Raw genomic sequence first — 27,340 nt, 5'->3', positions numbered from 1 at the left:
TAATATAAAGCTACAGTAATCAAGACAGCATGCTATTGACAAAGGGATAAACACATAGATCAATGGAACAGAATTGAAAATCCAAAAATAGACCCATGCAAATATGTCCAATTGATTTTTTACAAAGGTACAAGTCAATGGAGAAAGGACAGACTTTTCAACAAACGATGTTGAAACAACTGAACATCTAGATCAAAAAATGAACCCTGACCTAAAATTCACATCTTACACAAAAATCAACTCAAAATGGATCTTAGATATAAATGTAAAACTTAAACTTTTGAGATAGAAAACTTCTCATGAAATACCTAAATGAAAATCCTCATGACCCGAATTTAGCAGAGATTTTATAGACATGACACCAAAAGCATGGTCCGTACAAAGAAAAAAATATATATTAGTTAGACTTAATTGAAATTAAAAACTCAAGATGAAGGGGAAAGTTAAAACACTGTTAAAAATGAAACAAGAAGCTATAGATCGGAGAAAATATTTGCAAATCACATATCCATCAAAGATTTTTTATCTAGAATACATAAATAATTGTCAAAACTCAACAATAAGAGAACAAACAACCCAATTAAAAAATGGGCAAGGACTTGAGAAGACACTCAACCGAAGAGGATATGTGAAAGGTAAATAAGCACATGATGTTAACGTCATTAGCCACTAGGGAAATACAAAATCAAACAACAAGGTGATACTACCACACGCCTATTAGAATGGCTTAAGAAAAAAGAAACAAACAAATGAAACCTGAAAATAGCAAGTATTGACAATGATGTAGAATACCTGAAACTCATACATTGCTGGTGAGAATTCAAAATAGTACAGCCGTACTGGAAAACTTTGGCAGTTTCTTATAAATTTAAACACACACTTAGCATATGACCCAACAATACCACTCCTAGGTATTTACTCCAGAGAAATGAAAACATATTCACACAAAAACCTATACATGAATGTTTACGGCAGCTCTATTAATGATCACCAAAAACTGGAAACAACCCAAATGTCCTTAAATGAGTGATTAGATAAGCACATTGAGGTACAGCCATACAACAGCATGTTGTTGTTGTTGTGTGTCATCGGGTTGATTCTGACTCATAGCAATACTACCAACAGAGCAAAACTGCCCCATAGGGTTTCCTAGGCTATAATTTTTATAAGGAGCCCTGGTGGCACAGTGGTTAAGAGCTTGGCTGCTAACCAAAAGGTAAGCAGTTCGAATCCACCAGCTGCTTCTCAGAAACCCCCCGGGGCAGTTCTACTCTATCCTATCAGTTTGCTATCAGTCGGAATCCACTCAACGGCAACAGGTTTAGTTTGGTTTGGAATCTTTATGCGAGCAGATCGTCAGGTCTTTTCTCCTGTGGAGGGCCTGGTGGGCCTACCTATCAGTTAGCAGCCAAGCGCTTTAACTGTTGTGCCACTAGGGTTCCATCTAGAATGGCCCAGCAGTCAGCAGTAAAAAAGAACAAACTATTGATGACACACAAAAACATGGATGAATCTCCAAGGCATCATGCTGAGCAAAAGAATCCAGTTTGAAAAGGTTACATACTGTATGGTTCTACCTATATGACATTCTGGAAAAGGCAAAACTACAGTGATGGAAAATAGATTAGTGGTTGCCAGGGGATAGGAGTGGGAGGAGAGTATAGTAACTACGAAGCATCCAGACAAGGAAGATTTTTGTAATGATGGAATCACAATTGAGGTGGTGGTTATATCTCTTCATACTTGTGTTAAAACTCACAGAACTGTATACATACATACACACAAACACACACACGATTTCACAATTTATGTTAAGAAATTAAAAAAAAAAAAGTTGTTTGCTTGCAATGATGAAATTGCCTTTTTTTCCCCTGGCAAATACCTCATCCTCAAGACACAATGTTAGCTGCTTTGTGAAGTCTTCCCCGCTGCCTCAGGGAGAGTCAGCAGATTGGCTTATTACTGCTCACAGTACTTTGTTCAATCTTGATTCTTATGCTTGCTGATCTTCCTCCCCCCACTAGACCATGGCCTCAGAAAATTCAAATTGACCCCCCGCTAGGTTACAACAGGTTCACCAAGGTACATCAAGTAATAGCACACAAGAAGCCTGGGTAGTGCAAGCAGTTTGCAATCAGCTGCTAATTGAAAGGTTGGTGGTTCAAACCCACCCAGTGGCTCCACAGAAGAAAGGTCTCTTGAGCAGTTTCCATAATGATGACATCCCAGAAAAGCCTACGGAGCCATTTTACTCCGTAACACATGGGGTCCCCATGAGGAGGGACACAATTTGACGGCAGTTAACAACAACAATATATCACATGACAAACGTTCATCAAATGTTTATCTGTACTGCTAATGTTCAAATGACAAATAATTAGGATATTGCTACTACATTATGTGTCACAGTAAATTACTCACCTAACATAGGTAAGATTAAATCTAATAGGTAGTTGGAAGTCCAGCTGAATTGTAGCACATTGATGGTATCTGCCAATGGCATCCTTGATGTTTATATCAATCTGTAAATTAAATAATGTTTGCTTAGGGACAGTTTTTATTTTTCTTTAAAATTTCACTCTGTGGAAATCAGTTTGGTGCTTCCTTAAGAAGCTAGAAATAGAAGTACCATACGACCCAGCAATCCCACTCCTTGGAATATATCCTAGAGAAATAAGAGCCCTCACACAAATAGATACATGCACACCCATGTTCACTGCAGCATTGTTCACAATAGCAAAAAGATGGAAACAACCTGGGTGCCCATCTACAGATGAATGGATAAACAAATTATGGTATATTCACACAACGGAATACTATGCAGCGATAAAGAACAACAATCTGCAAAACATCTCATAACATGGATGGATCTGAAAGGCATTATGCTGAGTGAAATAAGTCAATCGCAAAAGGACAAATATTGTATGAGACCACTATTGTAAGAACTCAAGAAAAGGTTTAAACACAGAAGAAAACATTCTTTGATGGTTACAAGGGTGGAGAGAGAGTGAGAGTGGTACTCACTAACCAGATAGTAGACAAGAATTATCTTAGGTGAAGGGAAGGACAACACAATTACAGGGGAAGTCAGCACAACTGGACTAAACCGAAAGCTAAGGAGTTTCCTGAATACAACCAAACAATTCGAGGGACAGACTAGCAGGGGTGGTGGTCTAGGGACCATGTTTTCAGGGGACATCTAGGTCAACTGGCATGACAAAGCTTATTAAGAAAATGTTCTGCATCTCACTTTGGTGAGTGGCGTCTGAGGTCTTAAAAGCTAGCAAGTGGCCATCTAAGATGCATCAATTGAATGAAGAACACCAAAGCACAAGAAAAATATTAGCCCAAGAGACAGAAAGGGCCACATAAGCCAGAGACTCCATCAGTCTGAGACCAGAAGAACTAGATGATGCCTGGCTACCACCAATGACTACCCTGACAGGGAGTCCCTGACAGAGCAGGAGAAAAACAGAGTACAGAACTCAAATTCTAGTAGAAAGACCAGACTTCATGGTCTGACTGATACTGGAGGAACCTTGGAAGACATGGCCCCCAGACTCTCTGTTAACCCAGAACTAAAAGCATTCCCGAAGCCAGCTCTTCAGACAAAGAGTAAACTGGACTATAAGACAGAAAATGATACTGGTGAAGAGTATCCTTCTTAGTTTGAGTGGATACATGAGACTAATGGGCATCTCCTGTCCAGAAGCGAGATGAGAAGGCAGAGGGACAAGAGCTGGTTGAACAGACATGGGAAATCCTGGGTGGAAAGCAGGAACGTGCTGTCACATTACAGAGAGAGCAACTAGGGTCACAGCAATGCATGTATAAACTTTCGTATGAGAAACTAACTCGAGGTGTAAACTTTCACTTAAAGCACAATAAAAAAAAAAAGAAAAAATAATTTCACTCTGAAGCGTATAGTCTACTTACTTTAGGGCCATAAAATGCTCCATCTCCTGGATTCATCTTCCACGGTTCTCCAAATTCCATCAAACTGTTCTGCAGTTGCTATTTAAAAAAAAAAAAAGGAGAACATTGAGAACTTCTGTTTCATGGTACATTTTAACTTTTTTTGTGTGATAGACTATAGGATCCAAAAGTAAGTTATTATAAATCTTAATGTTGCTGTTGTTAGGTACCGTCGATTCGGTTCCGACTCATAGCGACCACACGCACGACAGAACGAAACACTGCCCGGTCCTGCATCATCCTTACAATCGTTGTTATGCTTGAGCTCACTGTTGCAGTCACTGTGTCAATCCACCTTGTTCAGGGTCTTAATAGCATTTTATTTTAATTCAATATGCTTATTGAGCATCTTTTATATTCAACATACTTTATCGAGAAGGGACTATATAGAGATAATTAAGGTGGTACTTGTCCTCAAGAAATATACACATTTTAAGGAGAAAAAATATCACTTACTAAATTGTTCCAGGAATTCCAGGTAAATGTTTAAGGTGGGCATGCTTCTTCCCTCCCTCCTTCCAGCGCAGGCCCCTCTATATTACACATCTCCCAGCATATCCCAACTGTAGGGTGAACCTCCACACATGAAAAGACATGAAGGCCCTGATCTGGCTCCCTCCTCCACTCTGTTTAGCTGGGTAAGAAGATCAAAGAGGCAGGCCTTGCCATCTCTCTTTTGTTTTTCCTCCACCTCTGTACACATAGCTGGGGGAAGGGTTCCTTAAGATTTATAGGGATGTGGGAGCAGGTGGGCCCTTTGGTCTTCAGCCACATACATGTGCTCAACTTAGCCTATAGTAAAGACACTCGGCACTGAAGAGGATTGTGTGCACATATTGGGAATAATAAAGAGGTTGACTTTTCTGGTTACTCCCCAAGAACACAGCTTCCTTGGGAGGCACCTGGGCATCCCTGAGTCCTCTCAAGACACCACCACAACTCCTGTCATCACACGAACATACTGGTACCCATGAGGGGGGCTGGCATTTGAGTAAAGCAGCCTTAAGGAGCTGATGGACTGACATCGGTTCCAGTGGTAGAGTCCAGACCACAGCTGCTGAAGAAGGAACCCAGGTTCCCTCCAGGCTTATCTGAGGAGGAATCTTATATAGACTAAAAATTGCACAGGCAGAAATTTTAAACTCTAATTTCTTGGGATTCTAATTTCCACAAAAAGGGAATTTTCTTTTAGGACACAAATTTTCTCATGAAACTTAATAGAAGGTCTAGGGTATTTTTTGCTGGTGGTGTTTTGATGATCTGATAATTTGGACAAGCTGTCATCTGATGCTCACTGCATATCTCTTTCTAGTGAGCACTGCTGCACTCCAGAGCTGGACATAATCTAAGACGGGAAGTAGGTAATGGTGAATTGACGCCCAGCCAGCAGGATGGCTTTGGAATTCACTTAATGTCTTTTTAAAACCATTTCAGACAACTGAAATGCTCATCTCACTGATTCCTGGATCAAGGAGTAAATAGTGCAGCAACACCTCGGAAAGATGGAACAGGCCCATCCCCTGAAGGAAGAGCAACATCCCTGGGTGACCATGAGCTTGGTTCTTAAATTATTTAGCCGTATTAGTCAAAAGAGAAAAAAAAAAAAAAAACTTTTCAGCCCACTCTCCACATGCCAGTCCTATAGCTGGCCCATCCCCTTGTTAGCTCCCCACACCCCATGCTGTCCCAAATGAATGGGGTAATGACGATTACGATGATGGTAATGCTGTTGATTTGATTCTGACTCAGAGAGACCCTATAGGGCAAAGTAGAACGGCTCCATAGAGTTTCCAAGGAGTACCTGGTGGATTTGAACTGCTGGCCTTTTGGTTAGCAGCCATAGCACTTAACCACTATGCCACCAGGGTTTCCAGAATAATACCAACAGCTAACATTTACTGAGTACTTACATGTACCTAGTACTTTGCCACACACCTCACATAAATTATTTCATTTAAGCTCACTATGACCTTACAAAGTAGGTCCTACTACCATCATCATCATCACGTCATTATCATCACCATATTTCACAGACGCATGTCCTGAGACACACAGAGGTTACGTAACCCACATCCTCTTCCTGCTCCCGTGTGGCTATGCAGGTAAAGTAAGTCAGCATCCTTCCTGGGTTAGCCTATCTTACTCGAGTTTCTTTCTCCACGCAGTGGATATGGAGGAAGGAGAATTTAGGTCGGGATGGGGTAGTAGGGTAGGAACCTCAAGCCTAAACTACTCCTATGCAGTCTCTGCCTGGCCTCTTGTGGTGTGATGGACCCATTTTGTGTGGCCTTTCTCGCGACGGTCTTATAACTCCCACTCAAGTGACCGGGTGGGACTGTGCAAATAAAGTAATTGTGGCCCACCAAGGGGGCTGGTCTGTTGTGCCACCTCACTAGGCTTAAACTAAGCCATGCCAGAGACGGGAGGAGAGGATGTCATCACCACCAAGGAAGAAGGGCCAGGGGTGGAGTGTGTCTTTTGGACCCAGGATCCCTAAGCTGAGAAACTCCTGGAACCAGGGGACCGAGAGAGAGAGCTCTAACACCAAAGACAACAAGAAACAGTGGCTGAGAAATGGCAGCAGCAGAGCCAGCAGACGGGCAGGAGGTGGCCTGGCCCGCAGAGCAAGAAAGCTGAGTGCCTTTGAGCAGGGGTTTGCTGGCGGAGTAGGGTATCTCCAGGCACTTGGTGCAGCTCCGTTTGTAGCTAGAGCTGGTGCCTTTGGGCCAAGACTTACTGGTGGAGTGGGGTGCCTCTGGGCACTTATCAGCAGAGCTAAAAGAGCTTTGTAACACTTGTCTCAGCACAGCAGAGATTCGGGGGTCAAGGGCCAGGAAAAGACCTGCCTGCAGGCATGGCTGAGAAGAGACCGTCCTGATCCTAGAACTATATTCTGAGTGTTCCTAAATCTGAATTATAACCTGTTACTTCCCTAATAAATCCCATAATCATGAGTACTGTCTGTGAATTCTGTGTGGCCACTGCAATGAATTATCGAGCTAAGCAGAGAAGTAGAGTGCTGTGGGAGGGATGGTTGGTGTCAGAATTGGTAAAGATGGCAGGGAGAGGAGGCATGTCCACCTTATAGGAATCAGTCTGGGGCTGTTCATCTTGACCCTCCTCCTCCCTTGTGAAGTAAGAGGAGGCAAGATGCTGCCCCCACCCCATTTTTACACCTCTGTGCCTACCAAGGAAACCCTGGTGGCATAGTGGTTAAGAGCTACCGCTGCTAACCAAAAGGTTGGCAGTTCAAATCCACCGGGTGCTCCTTGGAAACCCCATGGGGTGCAGTTCTACTCTGTCCATAGGGTTGCTATGAGTCGGAATCGACTTGACGGCAACCGGTTTTTTTTGGTGGGGGCAGCTTAAGGTGCCTACCAATAACATAAAAATGCTTATGCTATTAATAAAGTATTATCTGACTCTTATTCTTTACTATTTGTATGTACAGCTTTCGTGAGTATCCCATGAGGAGGACTGACAGGCAGGGCAGGGCTCAGGCAGTGGTGGGGTATCTGGCCATACTACCATCCTCATTTCTAATAAACACTCAACAGGAGACACACTATATCCTTTCATGTTTAATGAGAATCAAAAATGATGAGCTCGTCGATCTTGGATTTTCAAAGCTGACACATGACCCCTGAGTCTCTGGGAGTCTTCCGACAGACAGGGAGGCACTACAGGCCGTTACTGTGGACAGCATTTCATCAACAGGCTGTGCGTCTGGGTTTACAGTATGCAGCCCCCAGAGTCTATGAGTCATCTTATGACGACTCAACAGGCAATAATTTAAATAAAGCTCACAAACCAAGAGTTACTTCAAATCAGAGGGTTTTTTTTTTTTTAATTTATGAAACTGGTTATCAGTGACCAGCATTGAAAGAGTATAAATGAACCCTGATAAACTCTGAAGTGTGAAACAAATGTACAGTATCACTATCACTGTCATGAAGAAAACTGAATAACCACATCCTACAAACTACATGTTTACCCCATAATTTCCGGCTTCCAAACTCTCTACTACTCTACTGCTAGGTATTGCACCCTTGTGTAAGGTAACTGCAGCCACTTGGGAGTTTTCCATAGTCACAAAAATAAAAGAGCAAGTGCTTTGTTTGTTCCTACCTTTTCAGCTTGATCCCACATTTCAATCTGTCCTAGGAAGTTTTCTGGCCTTGTGGACAGATTTAATTGAAAGGTAAAGCCAAATGTTGAGTAAACAGATTGCAAAAACTGCAAAGACCCCTTTATTTCTTCTTCAATCTGAAATTAGAGTAAACAAAATATTCTAAATAGGTCACTGAATTAAATCCATTTATGGCATTTTTAAAAATTAAAAAAAAAAAAAAACTTCCATCAGATAAAAATAAAGCAGGTTTTTCATACAGTACAGTGAATGACACTTTATTTTGGTCACTCATCCATTCCCTGTTCAAACAGTCATGAAATGCCTACCATGAGCCAGGCATGAGGCAGCTGCTGGAGGCTCCCAGTCCAGTGGAGAGGCTGGACAAAAAAGCAGGCCATGTCACACACTGTGAAAAGTGCCACACAGGACAAGAAGGGTGTGAAAGAGCTGCCCAGAAGAAGCGATGGCCCAGCTGCAGCCAGAAACATAAAAGCGTTCTCCATGGAGAAGCAGAGAAGGAGCCATGAAAACCCAAACCAAAACCCAGTGCCGTCGACTCATGGCAACCCCATAGGACAGAGCAGAACTGCCCCAGAGAGTTTCCAAGGAGCGCCTGGCGAATTCGAACTGCTGACCCTTTGCTTAGCCATGAAAGCAGAGGAAATGCTGAGGGTTAAGGCCCAGAGGACAGAGGAGCATACTAGGGCAGAGGAACTACAAGGAGCTGCCCTGTTACAGAGCCGCTTACAAGAGAGCAGAGAAGGGAAGGTGATAGGTGAACAGGCTAGAGGCAGGCAGGGCCCAGAGGAGTGCCTTGAAAGTCAGGGTCATGTCTGTACTTTTTTAGTCTGAGAACAGCAGGGAGCCAATGAAGAGGTTTTTTTTATTAGGGAACTAACATGACCCAATATGTTTTTTCACAGTATGGGAAACCGTTCTTTCACAGTATAGGAAACGGATTGGCAAAGGGAAACACTAAAAGGCCCATTAGGAAGCTGGTGGGAGATGATGCCGATTTGAGCCATAAAGAAGCTGGAATGCAGGGAATGTGATGGGTTTGCAGGACATTCATCCTTTCATTCATTAACAGATGAACTGTCCATGTGCTAAGCACTGTGCTAGATACTGGAAACTCAGGAATAAACAAAAATATTCAGGAAGTAATAATATATTTAGGGAGAATAATCAATAGGGCTTGTGATAAACTAGACATGAGGTGTGAAAAACAAAGGACACCTGGACTCCTGGTCTGGGCAGTGGAGTGGATGTTGGTACCATTCCCTCAATGAGTGAACCTGGAAGTCAGGGGAGGGAAGTGGGGCAGGAGGCAGAGGAGGAGGTCCATTCCGGACATGCCAAATGTGAGGGTGTTTGTGATGGCCAAGAAGCTATGCCCACCAAGCCCTGTAGATGGTGGTCTGGAGCTCAGGTGGGAGAGTCAGATCCAGAGGAGATTAGGGGCTGAGCCTGGAATGTAACTGAAGCCAGAGAGAGCAGAGTGAGATGAGCTGAGCTGGGGGCTGAAGCTGAGAGATGGCATCCTTAAGAGGGAGAGAGAGCACATTTAAAAGCAAACAGGAGGAAGGCAGCGAAGGCAGGGCCACTGAGGAGAAAGAGCAACAACTAAAGAAAGACCTGAGTTCTGTCACTACAGATTAGTTTGAATTTTTTTGTTAGTTCATAAATGGAATCACACAGTATATCCCACCCACCAGTATATACTTTTTAAATCTGGCTTCTGTCTTGCCAGGCTGCCCGTCTCCTGGCCTGCTCGCTAGAGCAAGCAGGTTTTCATTGGCTTTACTTTGTCTGCACCCATTGACACTTCTTGACTGCTGGCTTCTTTGGCTCCAATTCCACCTCAAGAACCTCACCATCATGTTGTTTCTGGACTAATGATGTCCCCGGCCATTGTGCCGCCCTGTCTACGCCTTTCAGAGTCTTCTTATGTTTGTTTTGCACACAGAGTCCAAGGTTTTTAGGTGCACTTAGCAGAACAGGGAAAATGCATGTACTTCTCTTCCCAAAAGTAGAAGTCTGTTTTGCCCATTGTTTAATTGAGTGTCTACATTTTTATTATTGGGTTTGGAAATTTCTTTAAATACTCTCGATGTAAGTCTTTCATCAGATAGATGCTTTGCAAATATTTTCTCATCTTTTCAATAGTATCTTTTGAAGAACAGAAGTTTTAAATTTTGAGGAAATCCACTTCATTATTTTTTTTTTCTCTTATTGATTGTGCTTTGGCATCATATCTGAGAAATTATCATGTAACCCAAGACCACAAAGCTTTTCTCCAATTTCTTACTTAGAAGTTTTATATTTTTAGGTTTTACATTTAGGTCTATGATTCATTTTCAGTTACTTTTTGTATATGGTATGAGGTATGAACTGAAGTTTTTTTTTTTAATTTTTGCAGATGGGATATCCAATTGCTTTGGCATCCATTATTAAAAGGACTATCTTTTCTCCACTTTATAAAACTTAATAAAAAATCAGTTGTCCATAGATGTGTGGATCTATTTCTTTATTCTGTTCCACTGATCTATTTACCTACCTTGATTCCAATGCCACACTGTCAGAATTACTATAGCTTTATAAATAATTATTGAATTCAAACATAGTTAGCCTTACAGCTTTGATCTTCTGCAAAGTTGTTTTGGCAATTCTAGTTTCTTTAGATTATATGAATTATAGAATTAGTTGGTCAATTTCTACAAAAAAAAATTGGATATTGATATTGTTGTTGTTAGGTGCTGTCGAGTCGGTTCCGACTCATAGCGATCCTATGCACAACAGAACGAAACACTGCCCGGTCCTGCGCCATCCTTACAATCACTGTTGTGCTTCAGCCCATTGTTGGAGCCACTATGTCAATTCACCTCGTTAAGGGTCTTCCTCTTTTCCGCTGACCCTGTACTTTGCCAAGCATGTCCTTCTCCAGGACTGATCCCTCCTGACAACAAGTCCAAAGTATGTAATATGCAATCTCGCCATCCTTGCTTTTAAGCAGCATTCTGGTTGTACTTCTTCGAAGACAGATTTGTTCGTTCTTTTGGCAGTCCATGGTATATTCAATATTCTTCACCAACAGCACAATTCAAAGGCATCAGTTCTTCTTCGGTCTTCCTTATTACATTGAATCTATAGGTCAATTTGGAGAGAACTGAAAGTTTAACAATACTGAGTCTCCAATCCATGAACAAGGTATATCTCTCCATTTACTTAGGCCTTTAATTTATTTCAGTAATGTTTTGTAGCTTTCAGTGTTCAGGTCATGAACATATTTTTCATACTTACCCTTAAGTTCTTCATATTTTTTGATGCTATTGTAAATGGCTATTTATTTTCAATTTCCAATGGTTCATTGCTATTACGTACAAGTCCAGTTGATTTTTGTTTATTGATGTTCTAACCTGCAAACTTTCTAAACTCACTTATTAGTTCTAGTAGCATTTTCTTTGTTGATTCTATCGAATTTTCTACATAGATTATCATGTCATCTGCATGTTGTTGTTGTTGTTAGGTGCCACAGACTCGGTTCCGACTCATAGCAACCCTATGCACAACAGAACGAAACACTGCCTGGTCCTGCGCCATCCTTCTAATCGTTGTTATGCTTGAGCTCATTGTTGCAGACACTGTGTCAATCCACATCGTTGAGGGTCTTCCTCTTTTCCACTGACCTTGTACTCTGCCAGGCATGATGTCTCTCTCCAGGGATCGATCCCTCCTGACAACATGTCCAAAGTATGTAAGACACAGTCTCGCCATCCTTGCCTCTAAGGAACATTCCGGCCACACTTCTTCCAAGATGGATTTGTTCATTCTTTTGGCAGTCCACAGTATATTCAATATTCTTTGTCAACACCACAATTCAAAGGCATCAACTCTTCTTCGGTCTTCTTTATTCATTGTCCAGCTTTCACATGCATATGATGTGATTGAAAATACCATGGCTTGGATCAGGCACACCTTAGTATTCAGGGTGACATCTTTGCTCTTCAACACTTTGAAGAGGTCCCTTGCAGTAGATTTGCCCAATGCTATGCGTCTTTTGATTTCTTGACTGCTGCTTCCATGGCTGTTGATTGTGGATCCAAGTAAAATGAAATCTTTGACAACTTCAATCTTTTCTCCATTTATCATGATTTTGCTCATTGGTCCAGTTGCGAGGATTTTTGTTTTCTTTATGTTGAGGTGCAAACCATACTGAAGGCTGTGGTCTTTGATCTTCGTTAGTAAGTATTTCAAGTCCTCTTCACTTTCAGCAAGCAAGCTTGTGTCATCTGCATAATGCAGGTTGTTAATGAGTCTTCCTCCAAACCTGATGCCCCGTTCAATATTGGAAAGAAAGAATTAAACTCCATATGTCATCTGCATATGGAGTTTTAATTCTTTCTTTCCAATATTGATTTTTTTTCCCTTGGCTTTATTACATCAGAGAAGACCTCTAGTATAATGATTAACAGAAGTGGACACCCTTACCTTGTTCCTAATCTTAATTTCCTAATCTTAGGGGTAAACATGCAGACTTTTACTATTACACATGATGTTAGATGTAGGTTTTTCATAGATGCCTTTTATCAGGTTGAGAAAATTCCTTTCCATTCCTAGTTTCTGAGAGTTTTTATGAGAAATGGATGTTGGACTTCGCCAAATGGTTTTTTTTCATTTACTGAAATGATCATATGATTTTTTCTTTTTGAGTTTGTTAATATAGTGACGAATCACATTGATTGATTTTCTACTCTTAAACCAATCTGTCATTTCTGGGGTAGAGCCTACTTGGCCAAGATGTATTATTATTATTATTATTATTTAATATATTATTGAATTTGATTTGCAAAAATTTTCAAGAAGGATACTGACCTGTACTTTTCTTGTAATGTATTTATCTTGCTTTGTTATCTGGGCAATACTAGCCTCATAAATGTGTCAGTAAAGAGCTCCTCTGGAAGAGTTGTATAGAATTGGTGCTTATACCTTAAAAGTTCAGTAGAAGTTGCCATTTAAGCCAATTTGGGCCTGGAATTTTCTTTGTGGGAAGGTTTTTAACTACCAGTTCTATTTGTTTAGACATAGGGCTACTCAATATTATTTATTTCTTTTTAAGTTTGGTAGTTGTTCTGTCAAGGAATTTGTCCACTTCATCTAGGCTGTCAAACTTACTGGCATAAAGTTGTTCATAATATTAATTTATTATTCTCTTAATATCTGTAGAAACTGTAGTGATAACACCTTTCTCATTCCTAATATTTTTGTGTCTTCTCTTTTTACCCTGGTCTGTCTGAGTAGAAGTTCTATAATTTTATCAGTTTTCTCAGAGAACCACCTTTTGGTTTTCACTGATACTCTTTAATGGTTTTCTTTTTTCTATTTCATTGACTTCTGCCTCGATCTTTATTATTTTCTTTGTTTTTGCTTACTTTAGTGTGATTTTCCCTTCTTATTCTATTTCTTAAGTAGAAGCTGAGGTCACTGATTTCAAATCTTTCTTCTTTTCTAAAGTAGGCATTTAGGGGTATAAATGTCCACCTAAGTACCAGTTTAGTGGCATCCCACAAATTTTGATGTGTTTTCCTTTTCATTTAATTTTTAATTTTCTCATATCTTCTTTGACCCATGGGTTATTTAGAAGTGTGTTATTCTTTCCAAATACTTAGGAGTTTTCCAGATAGCTTTCAGTTACTCGTTTCTACTCTAATTCCACTGCAATCAGAGACCATATTTTATATGAATTGAATCCTTTAAAATTTACTGAGACTTGTTTCATGGCCTAGAATATGGTCTATCTTGGTAAATGTTCTGGGGGTGCTTTCAGATAATGTGTATTCTCCTATTATTGGTCGAAGTGTTCTGTAAGTGTCAATTAGGTCAAACTGTTTGACAGTGCTTGATAGTGGCCCTTTGCACAACAATTTTAATTTGAATTAGCATGGAATCTGAGCAAATAAAACTTCTAGGCAATATTGAAAAATAAAAAGCCTCCAAAATTTTACCAAATCTCTTTAAAAACCACACTTAATGAAATTTAAATTAATAAAATAATTGGAGGAAGGTGAAGGAAAAAATAAATGTCATGTCAAGAGATTACTGATACCAATTAGAGAATCACAAAGTTAGAGCTGAATGAGACCTCAGAGACTAGATCAAACATCTTATTTTACACCAACTTTAAAAGACTAACACATTCAGGGCAACACAGCAAATGTGCAAGGACCATGCTTCACTCTGTATTGTTGTTTACCTGCTCCACTGTGCAGAAGATGTGCGCGTCATCCTGCTGGAAGCGCCTGACTCGGGTCAAGCCACTTAAAGTTCCTGACAGTTCATTTCTATGAAGAACTCCAAAATCAGCATACCTAATAGGCATTTCCCTCCAAGATCGTGGACGATGGGCAAACATTAGACTAAAAAAGATGCAGTAACATATAGCTTTTATATAGCATAGAAAAGGTTATATAATTATCTAAATATTGAAAAATTACGTTTAGACCTCAAGATTTATAAACTCTTTATCCTGGTTCTTAGACTGCCCGGTAATAACTTCCTATCTGACTTATTGATCCTTGAATTTACAATGCTGCGGCACTCTAAGAAAGAACCATGTCATTATCTCTTCCAGAAATGCTGTTTCATATCCTCATCCAACCAGTAAATTTCCACTTACCATTTATAATTCATTTCAAAGGCTAGCTCTTAAGTGAGGCCCTCCTGGACACTTCCCCAGACAGGGCTAGACAGTCTCTCCTCACACCACTATTATGGCACTCATCTCACTCTTTTATAACTGATTATCTGCATAACAGGAGCCCTGTGGTGCAGTGGTTAAGTGCTTGGCTGCTAAGCAAAAGGCTGGCAGTTCTAACCACTCAGGCTCTCCATGGAAGAAAGATGTGGCAGTATGCTTCCATAAAGATTTATAGCCTTGATGCTAACCAAAAGGGCGGCGGTTCAAACCCATCAGATGCTCTGAGGAAGAAAGATGTGGCAGTCTGCTTTTGTAAAGATTAAACCATTAACTTGAAAGTAGCTTTTTTAAAAAAAATACCTGTGGATGTAATTCTGCTTGGGAATAAGGTTTTCTATGTTAACGAGGCCTTATCAGTGTAGGGTGTATTCTAAACCTGATCACTTCTGAGTTATGAAAAACCAAATCCATTGCCATCGAGTTGGTCCCAACTCACAGAGACCTCATGTGTTACAGAGTAGAACTGTGCTCCGTAGGGTTCTCTTGGTTGTGATCTTTGTGAAAACCATGGCCAGGCCTTTCTTCATGGAGTCACTGGGTGGGTTCGAACCACCAACTTTAGGTTGGCAGTTGTGCACAAACAGTGGGCACCACCCACGGACACAGAAACAAGTGAGCAGAAACGGGGGGGAGAGATGCCACGTGAAGATCGCCAAGGAACTGAGAAACAAAACCTGAAAGAGACAAGGGAGAGAAACAGAGTCTTCCCCTAGCTGATGCCCTGAATTTGAACTTCTAGCCTCCTGAACTCTGAGAAAATAAAGTTCAGAGGTTTGTTTTAATAGTTATACCTTCTTAATCAGTTTACTTGGAACTATGTATGTTTACAATATAAAACCACAATTATTTGGATTTTTTAATGGAGAACTAGGTCTGCTCACTTCCGGCTTGCCTTACAAGGCTGAATTTGCATGCTAACTTTATGATAATTCCCATCTTTCACAGACTTTAAGATATCAGTTATAACCATACCACAACTTTATGTACCACTAAGAAAATAATCCTTTAATTAAATTGACACAATGCTAAGATGCCACCAATTATGTGTCCCAATTTCAGAGATGTTGAAACTTGAGGAAAAAATATCTCTTATAATCAATGAAATTGGGTAACCCATTGATTATGACCTCACTGATCTTGTTATAATTAACTCAGGCAGTAAATAAGAACTAAATGTTCTGTAAACGTGTATTTGAAGCATTTACTATTAAGACAGATATAATAATAATTTATAAAACCAATACATAAAATTATCCTCTAAGAACCACAAAAAACTAAATGCCTTCCAGTAACATTCCATACCTGCCAAAGATCAAACCTGTTTTAAAAAGTAAATTCATTCTCCAGAATGAAGTAACTTGGTGAAGGTGACTGGTAACCACCTGTTTTCAGATTAAAGGAATCCCATTAACTCCCGAAGGCAAAGTAACAAATCACTAAAAGCAAGTTGTGATAAAGTGTGCTGCGCATTCTTATGTCAAACTTTGCTTCACTTTTAATACTCACCAGTGCCCTGGACAATTCATGGGTTTAAGGGCAAAAGTGTCCTTTTCAATATCAAAGGTAAACATGTTCTCGCTGTAATGCTGCCAGTGGCCCGAGGCTTCCCAGAGCTTACTGTTGTACATGTTGGGAGAGAGCACTTCTGTGAAGTTCCGTTTATGATATTCCTCCTTTAAGGAAATGCACTTAAAGTTAAAATCTACAATGACAGATCACAGTTGCGTGCAAAAAACACCATGGGCAAACATTTCTTAGCTCAGGGCCATGTCTTACATTAACCTGTGATTAACGTGCCTTCACTTTTACACGCGGTGGTTTCTAAATCATGAAAGAAAGATTAATGTATGCTCAGTATAATTTTCACATGTAGTAGATTTATTTTATAGCATATAGTACATAATATTTTTACTCTTTAAAATTAGTTATTGAAACACACATATACAGAAAGTTTCTATAACTACAAACTCCACTAAAAAACTCCACTAGGAACAGGAAAAGAGAATTTTTCAAGAAAAGATCCTACTTTATTTAAACTTTTTTTTTTCCTTCAAAATGCCAGTTTGGTGATCTTGGTTCCTTAGATTTTCAACACAAATCACTTATTGCATATCTGGCAAAAATCTAGACCATCATATTATAGGCAAGTAAAAAAAATTTCTCACAATTAAAAAATATACAAAATATATTTTCAAATTACAATAATAGATGTATATCATGGAAAATAGTGAAGGATTCCATGGGGAAAATATTAAACGATGCAGGAAGCATCAAAAGAAGATGTAAGGAGTCATTATACCAAAAAGAATTAGTCGATATTCAACCATTTCAAGAGGTGGCATATGACGAGGAACCAATGGTACTGAAGGAAGAAGTCCAAGCTGCTCTGAAGGCATTGGCGAAAAACAAGGCTCCAGGAATTGATGGAATATCAATTGAGATGTTTCGACAAACAGATGTAGCGCCGGAGGTGCTTACTCGTCTATGCCAAGAAATACGGAAGACAGCTTCCTGGCCAACTGACTGGAAGAGATCCATGTTTATGCCTATTCCCAAGAAAGGTGATCCAACCGAATGTGGAAATTATAGAACAATATCATTAATATCACACGCAAGCAAAATTTTGCTGAAGATCATTCAAAAACAGCTGCAGCAGTATATCGGCAAGGAACTGCCAGAAATTCAGGCCGGTTTCAGAAGAGGATGTGGAACCAGGGATATCATTGCTGATGTCAGATGGATCCTGGCTGAAAGCAGAGAATACCAGAAGGATGTTTACTTGTGTTTTATTAACTATGCAAAGGCATTCGACTATGTGGATCATAACAAACTATGCATAACACTGTGAAGAATGGGAATTCCAGAACACTTAATTGTGCTCATGAGGAACATTTACATAGATCAAGAGGCAGTTGTTCGGACAGAACAAGGGGATATTGACTGGTTTAAAGTCAAGAAAGGTGTGCGTCAGGGTTGTATTCTTTCACCATACCTATTTAATCTGTATGCTGAACAAATAATTCGAGAAGCTGGACTATATGAAGAACAGGGCATCAGGACTGGAGGAAGAATCATTAACAGCTTGCGTTATGCAGATGACACAACCTTGCTTGCTGAAAGTGAAGAGGACTTGAAGCACTCACTAATGAAGATCAAAGACCATAGCCTTCAGTATGGATTATACCTCAACATAAAGAAAACAAAAATCCTCACAACTGGGCCAATGAGCAACATCATGACAAGCAGAGAAAAGACTGAAGTTGTCAAGGATTTTATTTTACTTGGATTCACAATCAACAACCATGGAAGCAGCAGTCAAGAAATCAAAAGACGCATTGCATTGGGTCAATCTGCTGCAAAAGACCTCTTCAAAGTGTTGAAGAGCAAAATGTCACCCTGAAGACTAAGGTGCGCCTGACCCAAGCCATGGTATTTTCAATCACATCCTATGCATGTGAAAGCTGGGCAATGAATAAGGAAGACCGAAGAAGAGTTGACGCCTTTGAATTGTGGTGTTGGTGAAGAATATTGAATATACCATGGACTGCCAAAAGAACGAACAAATCTGTCTTGGAAGAAGTGCGGCCAGAATGCTCCTTAGAGGCAAGGATGGCGAGACTGCGTCTTACATGCTTTGGACATGTTGTCAGGAGGGATCAGTCCCTGGAGAAGGACATCATGCTTGGCAGAGTACAGGGTCAGTGGAAAAGAGGAAGACCCTCAATGAGGTGGATTGACACAGTGTCTGCAACAATGGGCTCAAGCATAACAACGATTGTAAGGATGGCTCAGGACCGGGCAGTGTTTCATATTGTTGTGCATAGGGTCGCTATGGGTTGGAACTGACTCGACGGCACCTAACAACAACAACAACATCATGGAAGGTGATATTATTTGTCATTTTTTTCACCAGGTACCTTTTCAGTTCAATGATAGATAGCTTCGGTTTCAGTCATCCAGTCAGCTTCTCTACTTACCCTTGGTTTTTACAAAATTACAACAACAAAAAAAATCTTAACAAAATTATAAGTCATTAGAAATGGTACTAAGTATTATTTGTTAGCTGTGTGGTTGGCTCTATATATTCTGACTAAACAAGGTTCCATAAATTAAAGGTTTGGGTTGTTTTGTTTTGTTGGTGTTATAAATTTATATTTTGCCAAGGTTTTTAGAAATGATTTTAAAATATGTACTCTGAGGTGAAGTGTCATTATGTCCACAACTTACTTTAAGCAGTTTAGCAAAAAAAAAACTACTACACTTATATATAAAACATATACCTATACCGTTGTTGTTAGGTGCCAGCAAGTTGGTTCTGACTCATAGAGACCCTATGAACAACAGAACGAAACACTGCCCGGTCCTGAGCCATCCTTACAATCATTGTTTTGCTTTAGCTCATTGTTGCAGCCACTGTGTCAATCCACCTCGTTGAGGGTCTTCCTCTTTTCTGCTGACCCTGTACTCTCCCAAGCATGATGTCCTTCTCCAGGGACTGATCCCTCCTGACAACATGTCCAAAGTATGTAAGACGCAGTCTCGCCATCCTTGCTTCTAAGGAGCATTTTGGTTGTACTTCTAAGAGAGATTTGTTCATTCTTTTGGCAGTCCACAGTATATTCAATATCCTTCACCAACACCACAATTCAAAGGCCTCAGCTCTTCTTCGGCCTTCCTTATTCATTGTCCAGCTTTCACATGCATATGATGTGATTGAAAATATCATGGCTTGGATCAGGCACACCTTAGTCTTCAAGGTGACATCCTTGTTCTTCAACACTTTAAAGAGGTCCTTTGCAGCAGATTGACCCAATGCAATGCGTCTTTTGATTTCTTGACTGCTGCTTCCATGGCTGTTGATTGAGGATCCAAGTAAAATAAAATCCTTGACAACTTCAAATGTTTTCTCCGTTTATCATGATTTTGCTCCTTGGTCCAGTTGTGAAGATTTTTGTTTTCTTTAAGTTGAGGTGTAATCCATACTGAAGGCTATGGTCTTTGATCTTTATTAGTAAGTGCTTCAAGTCCTCCTCACTTTCAGGAAGCGAGGTTGTGTCATCTGCATAACGCAGGTTGTTAATGATTCTTCCTCCGATCCTGATGCCCCATTCTTCTTCATGTAGTCCAGCTTCTCGGATTGTTTGCTCAGCATACAGATTGAATAGGTATGGTGAAAGAATACAACCCTGATGCACACCTTTCCTGACTTTAAACCAATGTTCAGTATCTCCTTGTTCTGTCCGAACTGCCTCTTGATCTATGTAAAGGTTCCTCATGAGCACAATTAAGTGTTCTCGAATTCTCATTCTTCACAACGTTATCCATAGTTTGTTATGATTCACATAGTCGAATGCCTTTGCACAGTCAATAAAACACAGGTAAACATCCTTCTGGTATTCTCTGCTTTCAGCCAAGATCCATCTGACATCAGCAATGATATCCCTGGTTCCACGTCCTCTTCTGAAACTGGCCTGAATTTCTGGCAGTTCCCTGTCGCTATACTGCTGCAGCTGTTTTTGAATGATCTTCAGCAAAATTTTGCTTGCGTGTGATATTAATGATATTGTTCTATAATTTCCACATTCGGTTGGATCACCTTTCTTGGGAATAGGCATAAATATGGATCTCTTCCAGTCAGTTGGCCAGGAAGCTGTCTTCCATATTTCTTGGCATAGACGAGTGAGCACCTCCAGCGCTACATCTGTTTGTCGAAACATCTCAATTGATATTCCATCAATTCCTAGAGCCTTGTTTTTCGCCAATGCCTTCAGAGCAGCTTGGACTTCTTCCTTCAGTACCATCGGTTCCTCGTCATATGCCACCTCTTGAAATCATTGAATATCGACAAATTCTTTTTGTTATAATGACTGTGTATTCCTTCCATCTTCTTTTGACGCTTCCTGCGTCATTTAATATTTTCTCCGTGGAATCCTTCACTATTGCAATTCGGGGCTTGAATTTTTTCTTCAATTCTTTCAGCTTGAGAAACACTTAGCATGTTCTTCCCTTTTGGTTTTCCATCTCCAGCTCTTTGCACATGTCATTATAATACTTTACTTTGTATTCTGGAACTGCCCTTTGAAATTTTCTGTTCAGTTCTTTTATTTCATCAATTCTTGCTTTTGCTTTAGCTGCTCGACATTCAAGAGCAAGTTTCAGAGTCTCCTCTGACATCCATCTTGGTCTTTTCTTTCTTTCCTGTCTTTTCAATGACCTCTTGCTTTCTTCATGTATGATATCCTTGATGTCATTCCACAACTCGTCTGGTCTTCAGTCACTAGTGTTCAATGCATCAAATCTGTTCTTCAGATGGTCTCTAAATTCAGGTGGGATATACTCAACGTCATATTTTGGCTCTCGTGGACTTGCTCTGATTTTCTTCATATTTTCTATATATGACAGCTAAATTGTTTTATCTCCATATAATATACACATTGCTTTGTCTCTCTTACAGACACACACATATATATAAGAAAGAGATAAAGCATAATGTTAACAACTGATGAATCTAGGTGAAGAACAGATGGATGTTCACTGTACTGCACTTGAACTTTTCTATAGATTTAAACTTTTTCAAATGAAAAAGCTGGGGAAAAATACACAGGATGCCAGTCACCAATTTCACTCTCTAAAAATTAAAAAAAAATCTAGTGCTGGAAAACAGGGAACCCTCAGTGATTGAACACTTTGCAGCTCTGTGCAGCGTCCCAAAGAAATTCTGGTGCTTATTCCAAACATTAAAAATCACATTTCATCCCTGAAGTAAGAATTTCAGGCTATTGAAGGTACTGAATTTCTGCCTACACCTTGTAAGCTGGCCATCTGAAAACACCTACACAGCTCCTAAATATCAGCATCATAAAGAAATGTTTTCAAGCCATTCTTTATTATAAAAACTAAAGCAATTCCATTTAACTCCTTCCCAAAACCCCACTAAAATAACTGTAAAGAGAGTTTTATAAAGGCATAAATATACAAGGACAAAGAAAAAAGGAGAGATGAACACTCTAATAACTTTAGAATCTGGAAAGTAGATGAACAAGTGGTAACCACCTTAGAAGACCTGTTGTTGTTAGGTGCCATCGAGTCAGTTCCAACTCATAGCAACCCTATGTACAACAGAATGAAACACTGCCTGGTCCTGCACCTTCTTCACAATAGTTGCTATGTTTGAGCCCATTGCCACAGCCACTGTGTCAATCTATCTTCTTGAGGGTCTTCCTATTTTTCACTGGTCCTCTACTTTACCAAGCATGATGTCCTTCTCCAGGGACTGATCCCTCCTGATAAAATATCTAAAGTACATGAGACGTAGTCTCGCCATCCTTGCCTCTAAGGAGCATTCTGGTTGTACTTCTTTTGAGGCAGATTTGTTTGTTCTTTTGGTACTCCATGGTATATTCAATATTCTTCGCCAACACTGCAATTCAAAGGCATTAATTCTTCTTCGGTCTTCCTTATTCATCATCCAGCTTTCACATGCATATGAGGTTATTGAAAATACCACGGCTTGGGTCAGATGCATCTTAGTCTTCAAGGAGACACCTTCAAAGATTGAGGGAGGCTGAAAGGAAGCCATCAGTGGGAGAATTCCAGAAGCCAGCCTACTTCAGCTGGTTATAGATTTCTAGGCTTCACATTTTTAAGGCATTATCCCATTGTCTTCTGCTTTTTAGTGATGCCAGTGAAAAATTCAATGCCATTCTGATTACCAGTCCTATGTCTATGGCTTTTTCTCTCTGGAGACTTTTGTGATTTTCTCTTTATCCTCAGAGCTTTGGGATCTCTCAGTAATGTGCCTTGGTGCCTGTGGTGAAATAAGTTCCTTTATGTGGCCTTTTGCCTTGGTTCTTTGGAAAAATAGCTTGAGAGATTTTTCCCCTAAGCCGTGAGGAGTTAGCTTTGCCCTTGTTTTCTACTCCAGACTTCTGTCCAGGTCGATTGACATTTCCTGGGTAAACCGTAAAGAACTTGATTATTTGATACTTTTTGTTCAGCCCTGGTCCATTTTACTCATCTTGCAGGAATTTGTCAATATACTATAGACTATGAAAATAAAATGACTATGGACTATGCAAATAAGTGACCATGGTCCACCAAGAGAATGAGTCAGTTCGTGCCCCTACTGGGAGGGCCATGCCTTGAAATTGACAAGGAGTTTGCTTATACTTGCAGGCAACCTTACAGAGGTTTCAGAAGGAAGAAGCAAAAAGAAGAAAAGGCAAGAGAAACAGGAAGAGAGAAGCAGAGAGAGAGAAAAGACAAGGAACCTCCTAAAACAGCTGTAGCACTGGTCAAGGGCTATGACACTGAAGACAGCAAGAGGCCTGGAAGGGGCCCTGCAGCAATCGCTGGTGATAGCAGAAACCTCCTGCTAGGAGTGCAACTAACGGAGCTGGACAAAAGTGCTACACTGGCTACGAGCTGGGTCAGTTAGCAGCGCAGAGGCCAACGGCAGAGAGGTCTGCACATCTGAGAGGGGGCATGTAGGGCCAAAAAGTCTGTCCGAAGGGGGCCAAGAGGAGGCTTGTGTTGAGGGGGCTGAGAGAGGTGTGCAGGGCCAAGTGGCCTGTCCTGAGGCGGCAAAGAGTAGGCCTGTCCTGAGGGGTCTGAGAGGAGGCCTGCATGGCTAAGAAGCCACATGCACAGCTAGAGGGAAGCGCCTGTTTGCTTACATGGCTGAGAGGAACTTAGAGGGCTGTCCTGCACTGAAAAGGGAGGCCTGTGTCTCTATTTCGGTTGGGCCTTCCAGACTTTGCCTAGATACTTCCCGATCTTGATCCTGACATGTACCCTGTTATTTCCTTAATAAACCACTTAACTGTAACTATTGGTCTGTGAGTTCTACGGGGCCATTGCAATCAATTATCGAACCCAAAAGAGAAATAACAGAGTGCAGTAAGAGAAACGGAGAGTGCCATGTTGGCTGGTGGCAGAATTGGTAAACAGGTTGGAGAGTGGAGATGTGTATGACCTCCACCTCATAGGAATCAGCTTTGTGCTGAAAGTGATTCTGTCTCCTCCTCCTGAAGTTAAAGGACTTCAGGTGCTACTACGTTTCAGTGCCCAAGGAAACAATTCTTCCACCTAAAAAATCCAGGCATATTTCTGTTGGGGGTTGAGGCCATCCCTTGCTCATCTGGGGTTCCTTGTGCTATTGAACCAACAGGCTGAAAATGACTTACTAGATTGGCTGGAATGATGATCTCAATTATGAGGGGAAATTGTGGTACTGTTATACAAGGGAGCAAGGGGGAACTGTATCTGGAATTCAGTGAGGAGCCTTTAAATATTCCCACATCCGACAATAATGGTTAGTAGGATGCCATGGCAACCTAATAAAGGCAGGACCACAAGGAACCTGGTTCTGTGGAAAGAAGATTTTGGTTACCCACCAAGAAAAATACACTGTCCATCTGAGGCGCTGGCAAGCCAAAGGGAACATGGAATCGGTAGTGGAATAAGGAAACTATGATTTATCAATTTCAGCCCCATGACCACGTGAAGAGGCTGGGACTGGAACTGTTAACATTTCATTGTTTCTTTTCCCTCTTTTCCCTGCAGCCTTACATGAAGAGTACTGAATGTGGCTAATGTCACAATTTAGATTTTAGGTGAAATTGAACTGACATCACTTCATGATGACACAATGAGGCTTTGTGTGAGGAAACAGATTTCTTCATTCAAGCAAAAGACAAAAATGGATGCTGAGTAGCCAAAAGGATGGGCCATGCTGGCTATTTTCCAACTGCCACTACCTGTCCTGCCCATACTAACACATTTTCTCCCCTCTCTGCTCTGCTCTGTGTCCCTAAAAGCTAACTTCTATGTACTCTTATCTCCAGGCTTACTGGCCTTCTGACTTTTGGTTGTATTTGACCAATACCCAAAAACCAAACCAAACCCACTGCCACTGAGTCAATTCGAACTCATAGCGACCCCACAGGACAGAGCAGAACTGCCCCATGGGGTTTCCAAGGAGCACCTGGTGGGTTCAAACTGCCAACCTTTTGGTTAGCCATAGCTCTTAACCACCATGCCACCAGCGTTTCCATTTGACCAACAGGAAGTCCCAAAAGGATTCAGAGAGTGAGAGAAGAGACAGGTCAGGGTATTTATTTCCCCTTCCCTACTCATTCCTCGCCTTGGATTCACTCTGGCTCTAGCTGTATAGCCTCTGTTGGGTGGCCCCCTTACCATGGCATTAAGCTCTCTCTGAGTTCTGGTAACACTATGCCTTCCCCTCACCCCTTTAGGCCTAGGGAGGAGGGGTAAAGGCTTTCTTGCTGTTGATAATCCCTGGGTGCCCACCACCCCTTGTTAGTTACCTTAACTCTACCCACACCCCTTTAAATATTTCCTTCACTAGACCCTTGAGTGCACCGTCAAAGCCTTCTCTGCACAGGAGGTAAATGTTTTGAAATCTTATGTCTGCAAAAACAAGGTTGGTTTGGAAATCCAATGAACCCAAGGTTGTGGGACGAGGAACTAAAAATTCTTCGACTATAATAATGAGAAGAGCTATCCCCATCTCTGCTCCACGGTTCCTAGACATGCATCAATGGATCAGGCAGATTCCAGAAAATTCAAAGGGGCAACTGAAGAGACTTGCACAAAAGGAAGCCTCACGCTGCTGGTGGAAATGCAAAATGATATAGCTGCTTTGGAAAACAGTTTGGCATTTTCTTATAAAGTTAAACATAAATGTACCATATGACTCTGAAATCACACTCTTAGGTATTTAAAAAAAAATTTTTTTTTTTTTTTTTTTACACTCACATAAAATGAAAACCTATGTTCACACAAAAACCTGTACAGGAATGTTTATAGCAGCTTCATTTATAGTTGCCCAAAACTGAAAACAACCCAAATGTCCCTCCACTGGGAAATAAGCAAAATGATGCATTCATACAATGAAAATAAAAGGAGTAAACCACTGATACACACAACAACTTGGATGGATCGATCTCAAGGGTGTTACACTGAGTGAAAGAAGCTAGTCTCAAAAGGTTACATGCGATTTTGATTCTATTTGTACGTCACTGTGGAAAAGACAAGATTTCAGGGATGGAGGACACATCAATGTTACCTACGGCTAAGGGTGAGAGAGGCTGACTATAAAGGGTAGTATGGGGGAATTTTTTGGAGTGACTAAACTGTTCCATATTTTGATTGTTACGGCGGTAGTACAATTCTGTATATTTGTCAAAACTTATAAAACTGTGCACCAAAAACTGTGAATTGTACTATATGAAAATTTACAACAAAAATGTTTTAAAGGGAAGAAAGACAGAGAAAGAACCCATTGATAGACATGTTCCAGATGCAAAGGAAGAGAATTTCAGGTGAGTGACAAGATCTCCCCATTTATTCACCATCAGTTTTCCATACAATCGGTGACCAATATACGACCAGGAATTCACTCTCCGTCACTTACACGTAAGGGGAGGTCATCTCACCTCAGAGTCACAAGCTCAGAAACTGTGGAATTCCCGCCTCTCAGTGGGGACCACGTGCCCATTTAGCCCCCCTGCATGACTCTGCACAGAAATGCAGCAGTTCTAGACAGGCCACATGTCAAGGTGCCTGGCAGTTACACCAGCCCCTTCCGAGAAAAGTGGCCCACATGGAGGATTGCTTCTGTATTGTGCTTGGTGCCACACAGCCCACCACTCTGGCCACAAATGAAGAGGGCAGGACTTGGCATGAGCCAAAGGCACTGCTATTGGACGAGTCAGTGGCTCATGAGGCAGCTTGGCTTGACTGAGCATCTGCCCCTCATGCACACCCTCTACTGGCTGGTGACTAACAGAACCAACTGGATCCTTTCTCTCAGAGAGAAAGACTAGAGGAACATGGAGAAGCACGTAGAAAAAAAAAAAATACACATCAGCAATCCCAGCCCTAAGTACATACGCAGAAGAAGTGAAGGCAGGAACACAAACAGAAACCTGTACACCAATGTTCAATGAAGCACTGTTCACAATAGTCAAAAGGTGGAAACAACCAAAATGTCCAACAGACGACCAGAGAGACAAAATGTGGTACATCCATACAATGGAATATTACTTAGCCATAAAGAGAAATGAAGTCCTGATGCATGCCACAACATGGATCAGCCCTGAAATCATCACTCTGAGGGAAATAAGTCAGTCACAAAAGGACAAATACTGTATAACATCACGTATATGAAATAAGAAAATATATAGAAACTTTTTTTTTTTTAAGATTATTAGTGGTTACCAGGCTTTGAAGAGAGGGAAGAGGGACAGGTTTTGCCTAGAGGGTACTGAGTTTATGTTAATGGTGATACAATAACTTGGCAAAGGATAGCAAGAATGGTTGCGCAACTTAAAGAATGTAATCAATGTCACTGAATCGTACCTGTAGAAATTGTTGAGATTGCATATGTTTTGCTATGTGTATTTTCAACACACACACACAAGACACAGATGATCAGACTGAATTAAAAAAAAAAA

At 40.8% G+C, this 27,340-nt stretch overlaps 1 protein-coding gene across 2 annotated transcripts in view; it reads right to left on the bottom strand.

Annotated features, from left to right (window-relative positions):
* The window catches only part of TARS3 (threonyl-tRNA synthetase 3), a 97,920-nt gene that overhangs the window by 23,948 nt on the left and 46,632 nt on the right, over nt 1-27,340 (bottom strand). For both annotated transcript variants that reach the window (XM_064296235.1, XM_064296236.1), the window contains 5 exons: nt 16,368-16,534; nt 14,358-14,520; nt 8,104-8,241; nt 3,937-4,014; nt 2,422-2,522 (listed from right to left, as the gene is read on the bottom strand). In XM_064296235.1, coding sequence (XP_064152305.1) covers nt 2,422-2,522; nt 3,937-4,014; nt 8,104-8,241; nt 14,358-14,520; nt 16,368-16,534 — 647 coding nt within the window. The remainder of the gene's footprint in view (nt 1-2,421; nt 2,523-3,936; nt 4,015-8,103; nt 8,242-14,357; nt 14,521-16,367; nt 16,535-27,340) is intronic.

The sequence above is a fragment of the Loxodonta africana genome, chromosome 13 (assembly GCF_030014295.1).
Source record: "Loxodonta africana isolate mLoxAfr1 chromosome 13, mLoxAfr1.hap2, whole genome shotgun sequence".
Lineage (NCBI taxonomy): Eukaryota > Metazoa > Chordata > Mammalia > Proboscidea > Elephantidae > Loxodonta > Loxodonta africana.
This window is presented reverse-complemented; position numbering and strand designations above follow the sequence as displayed.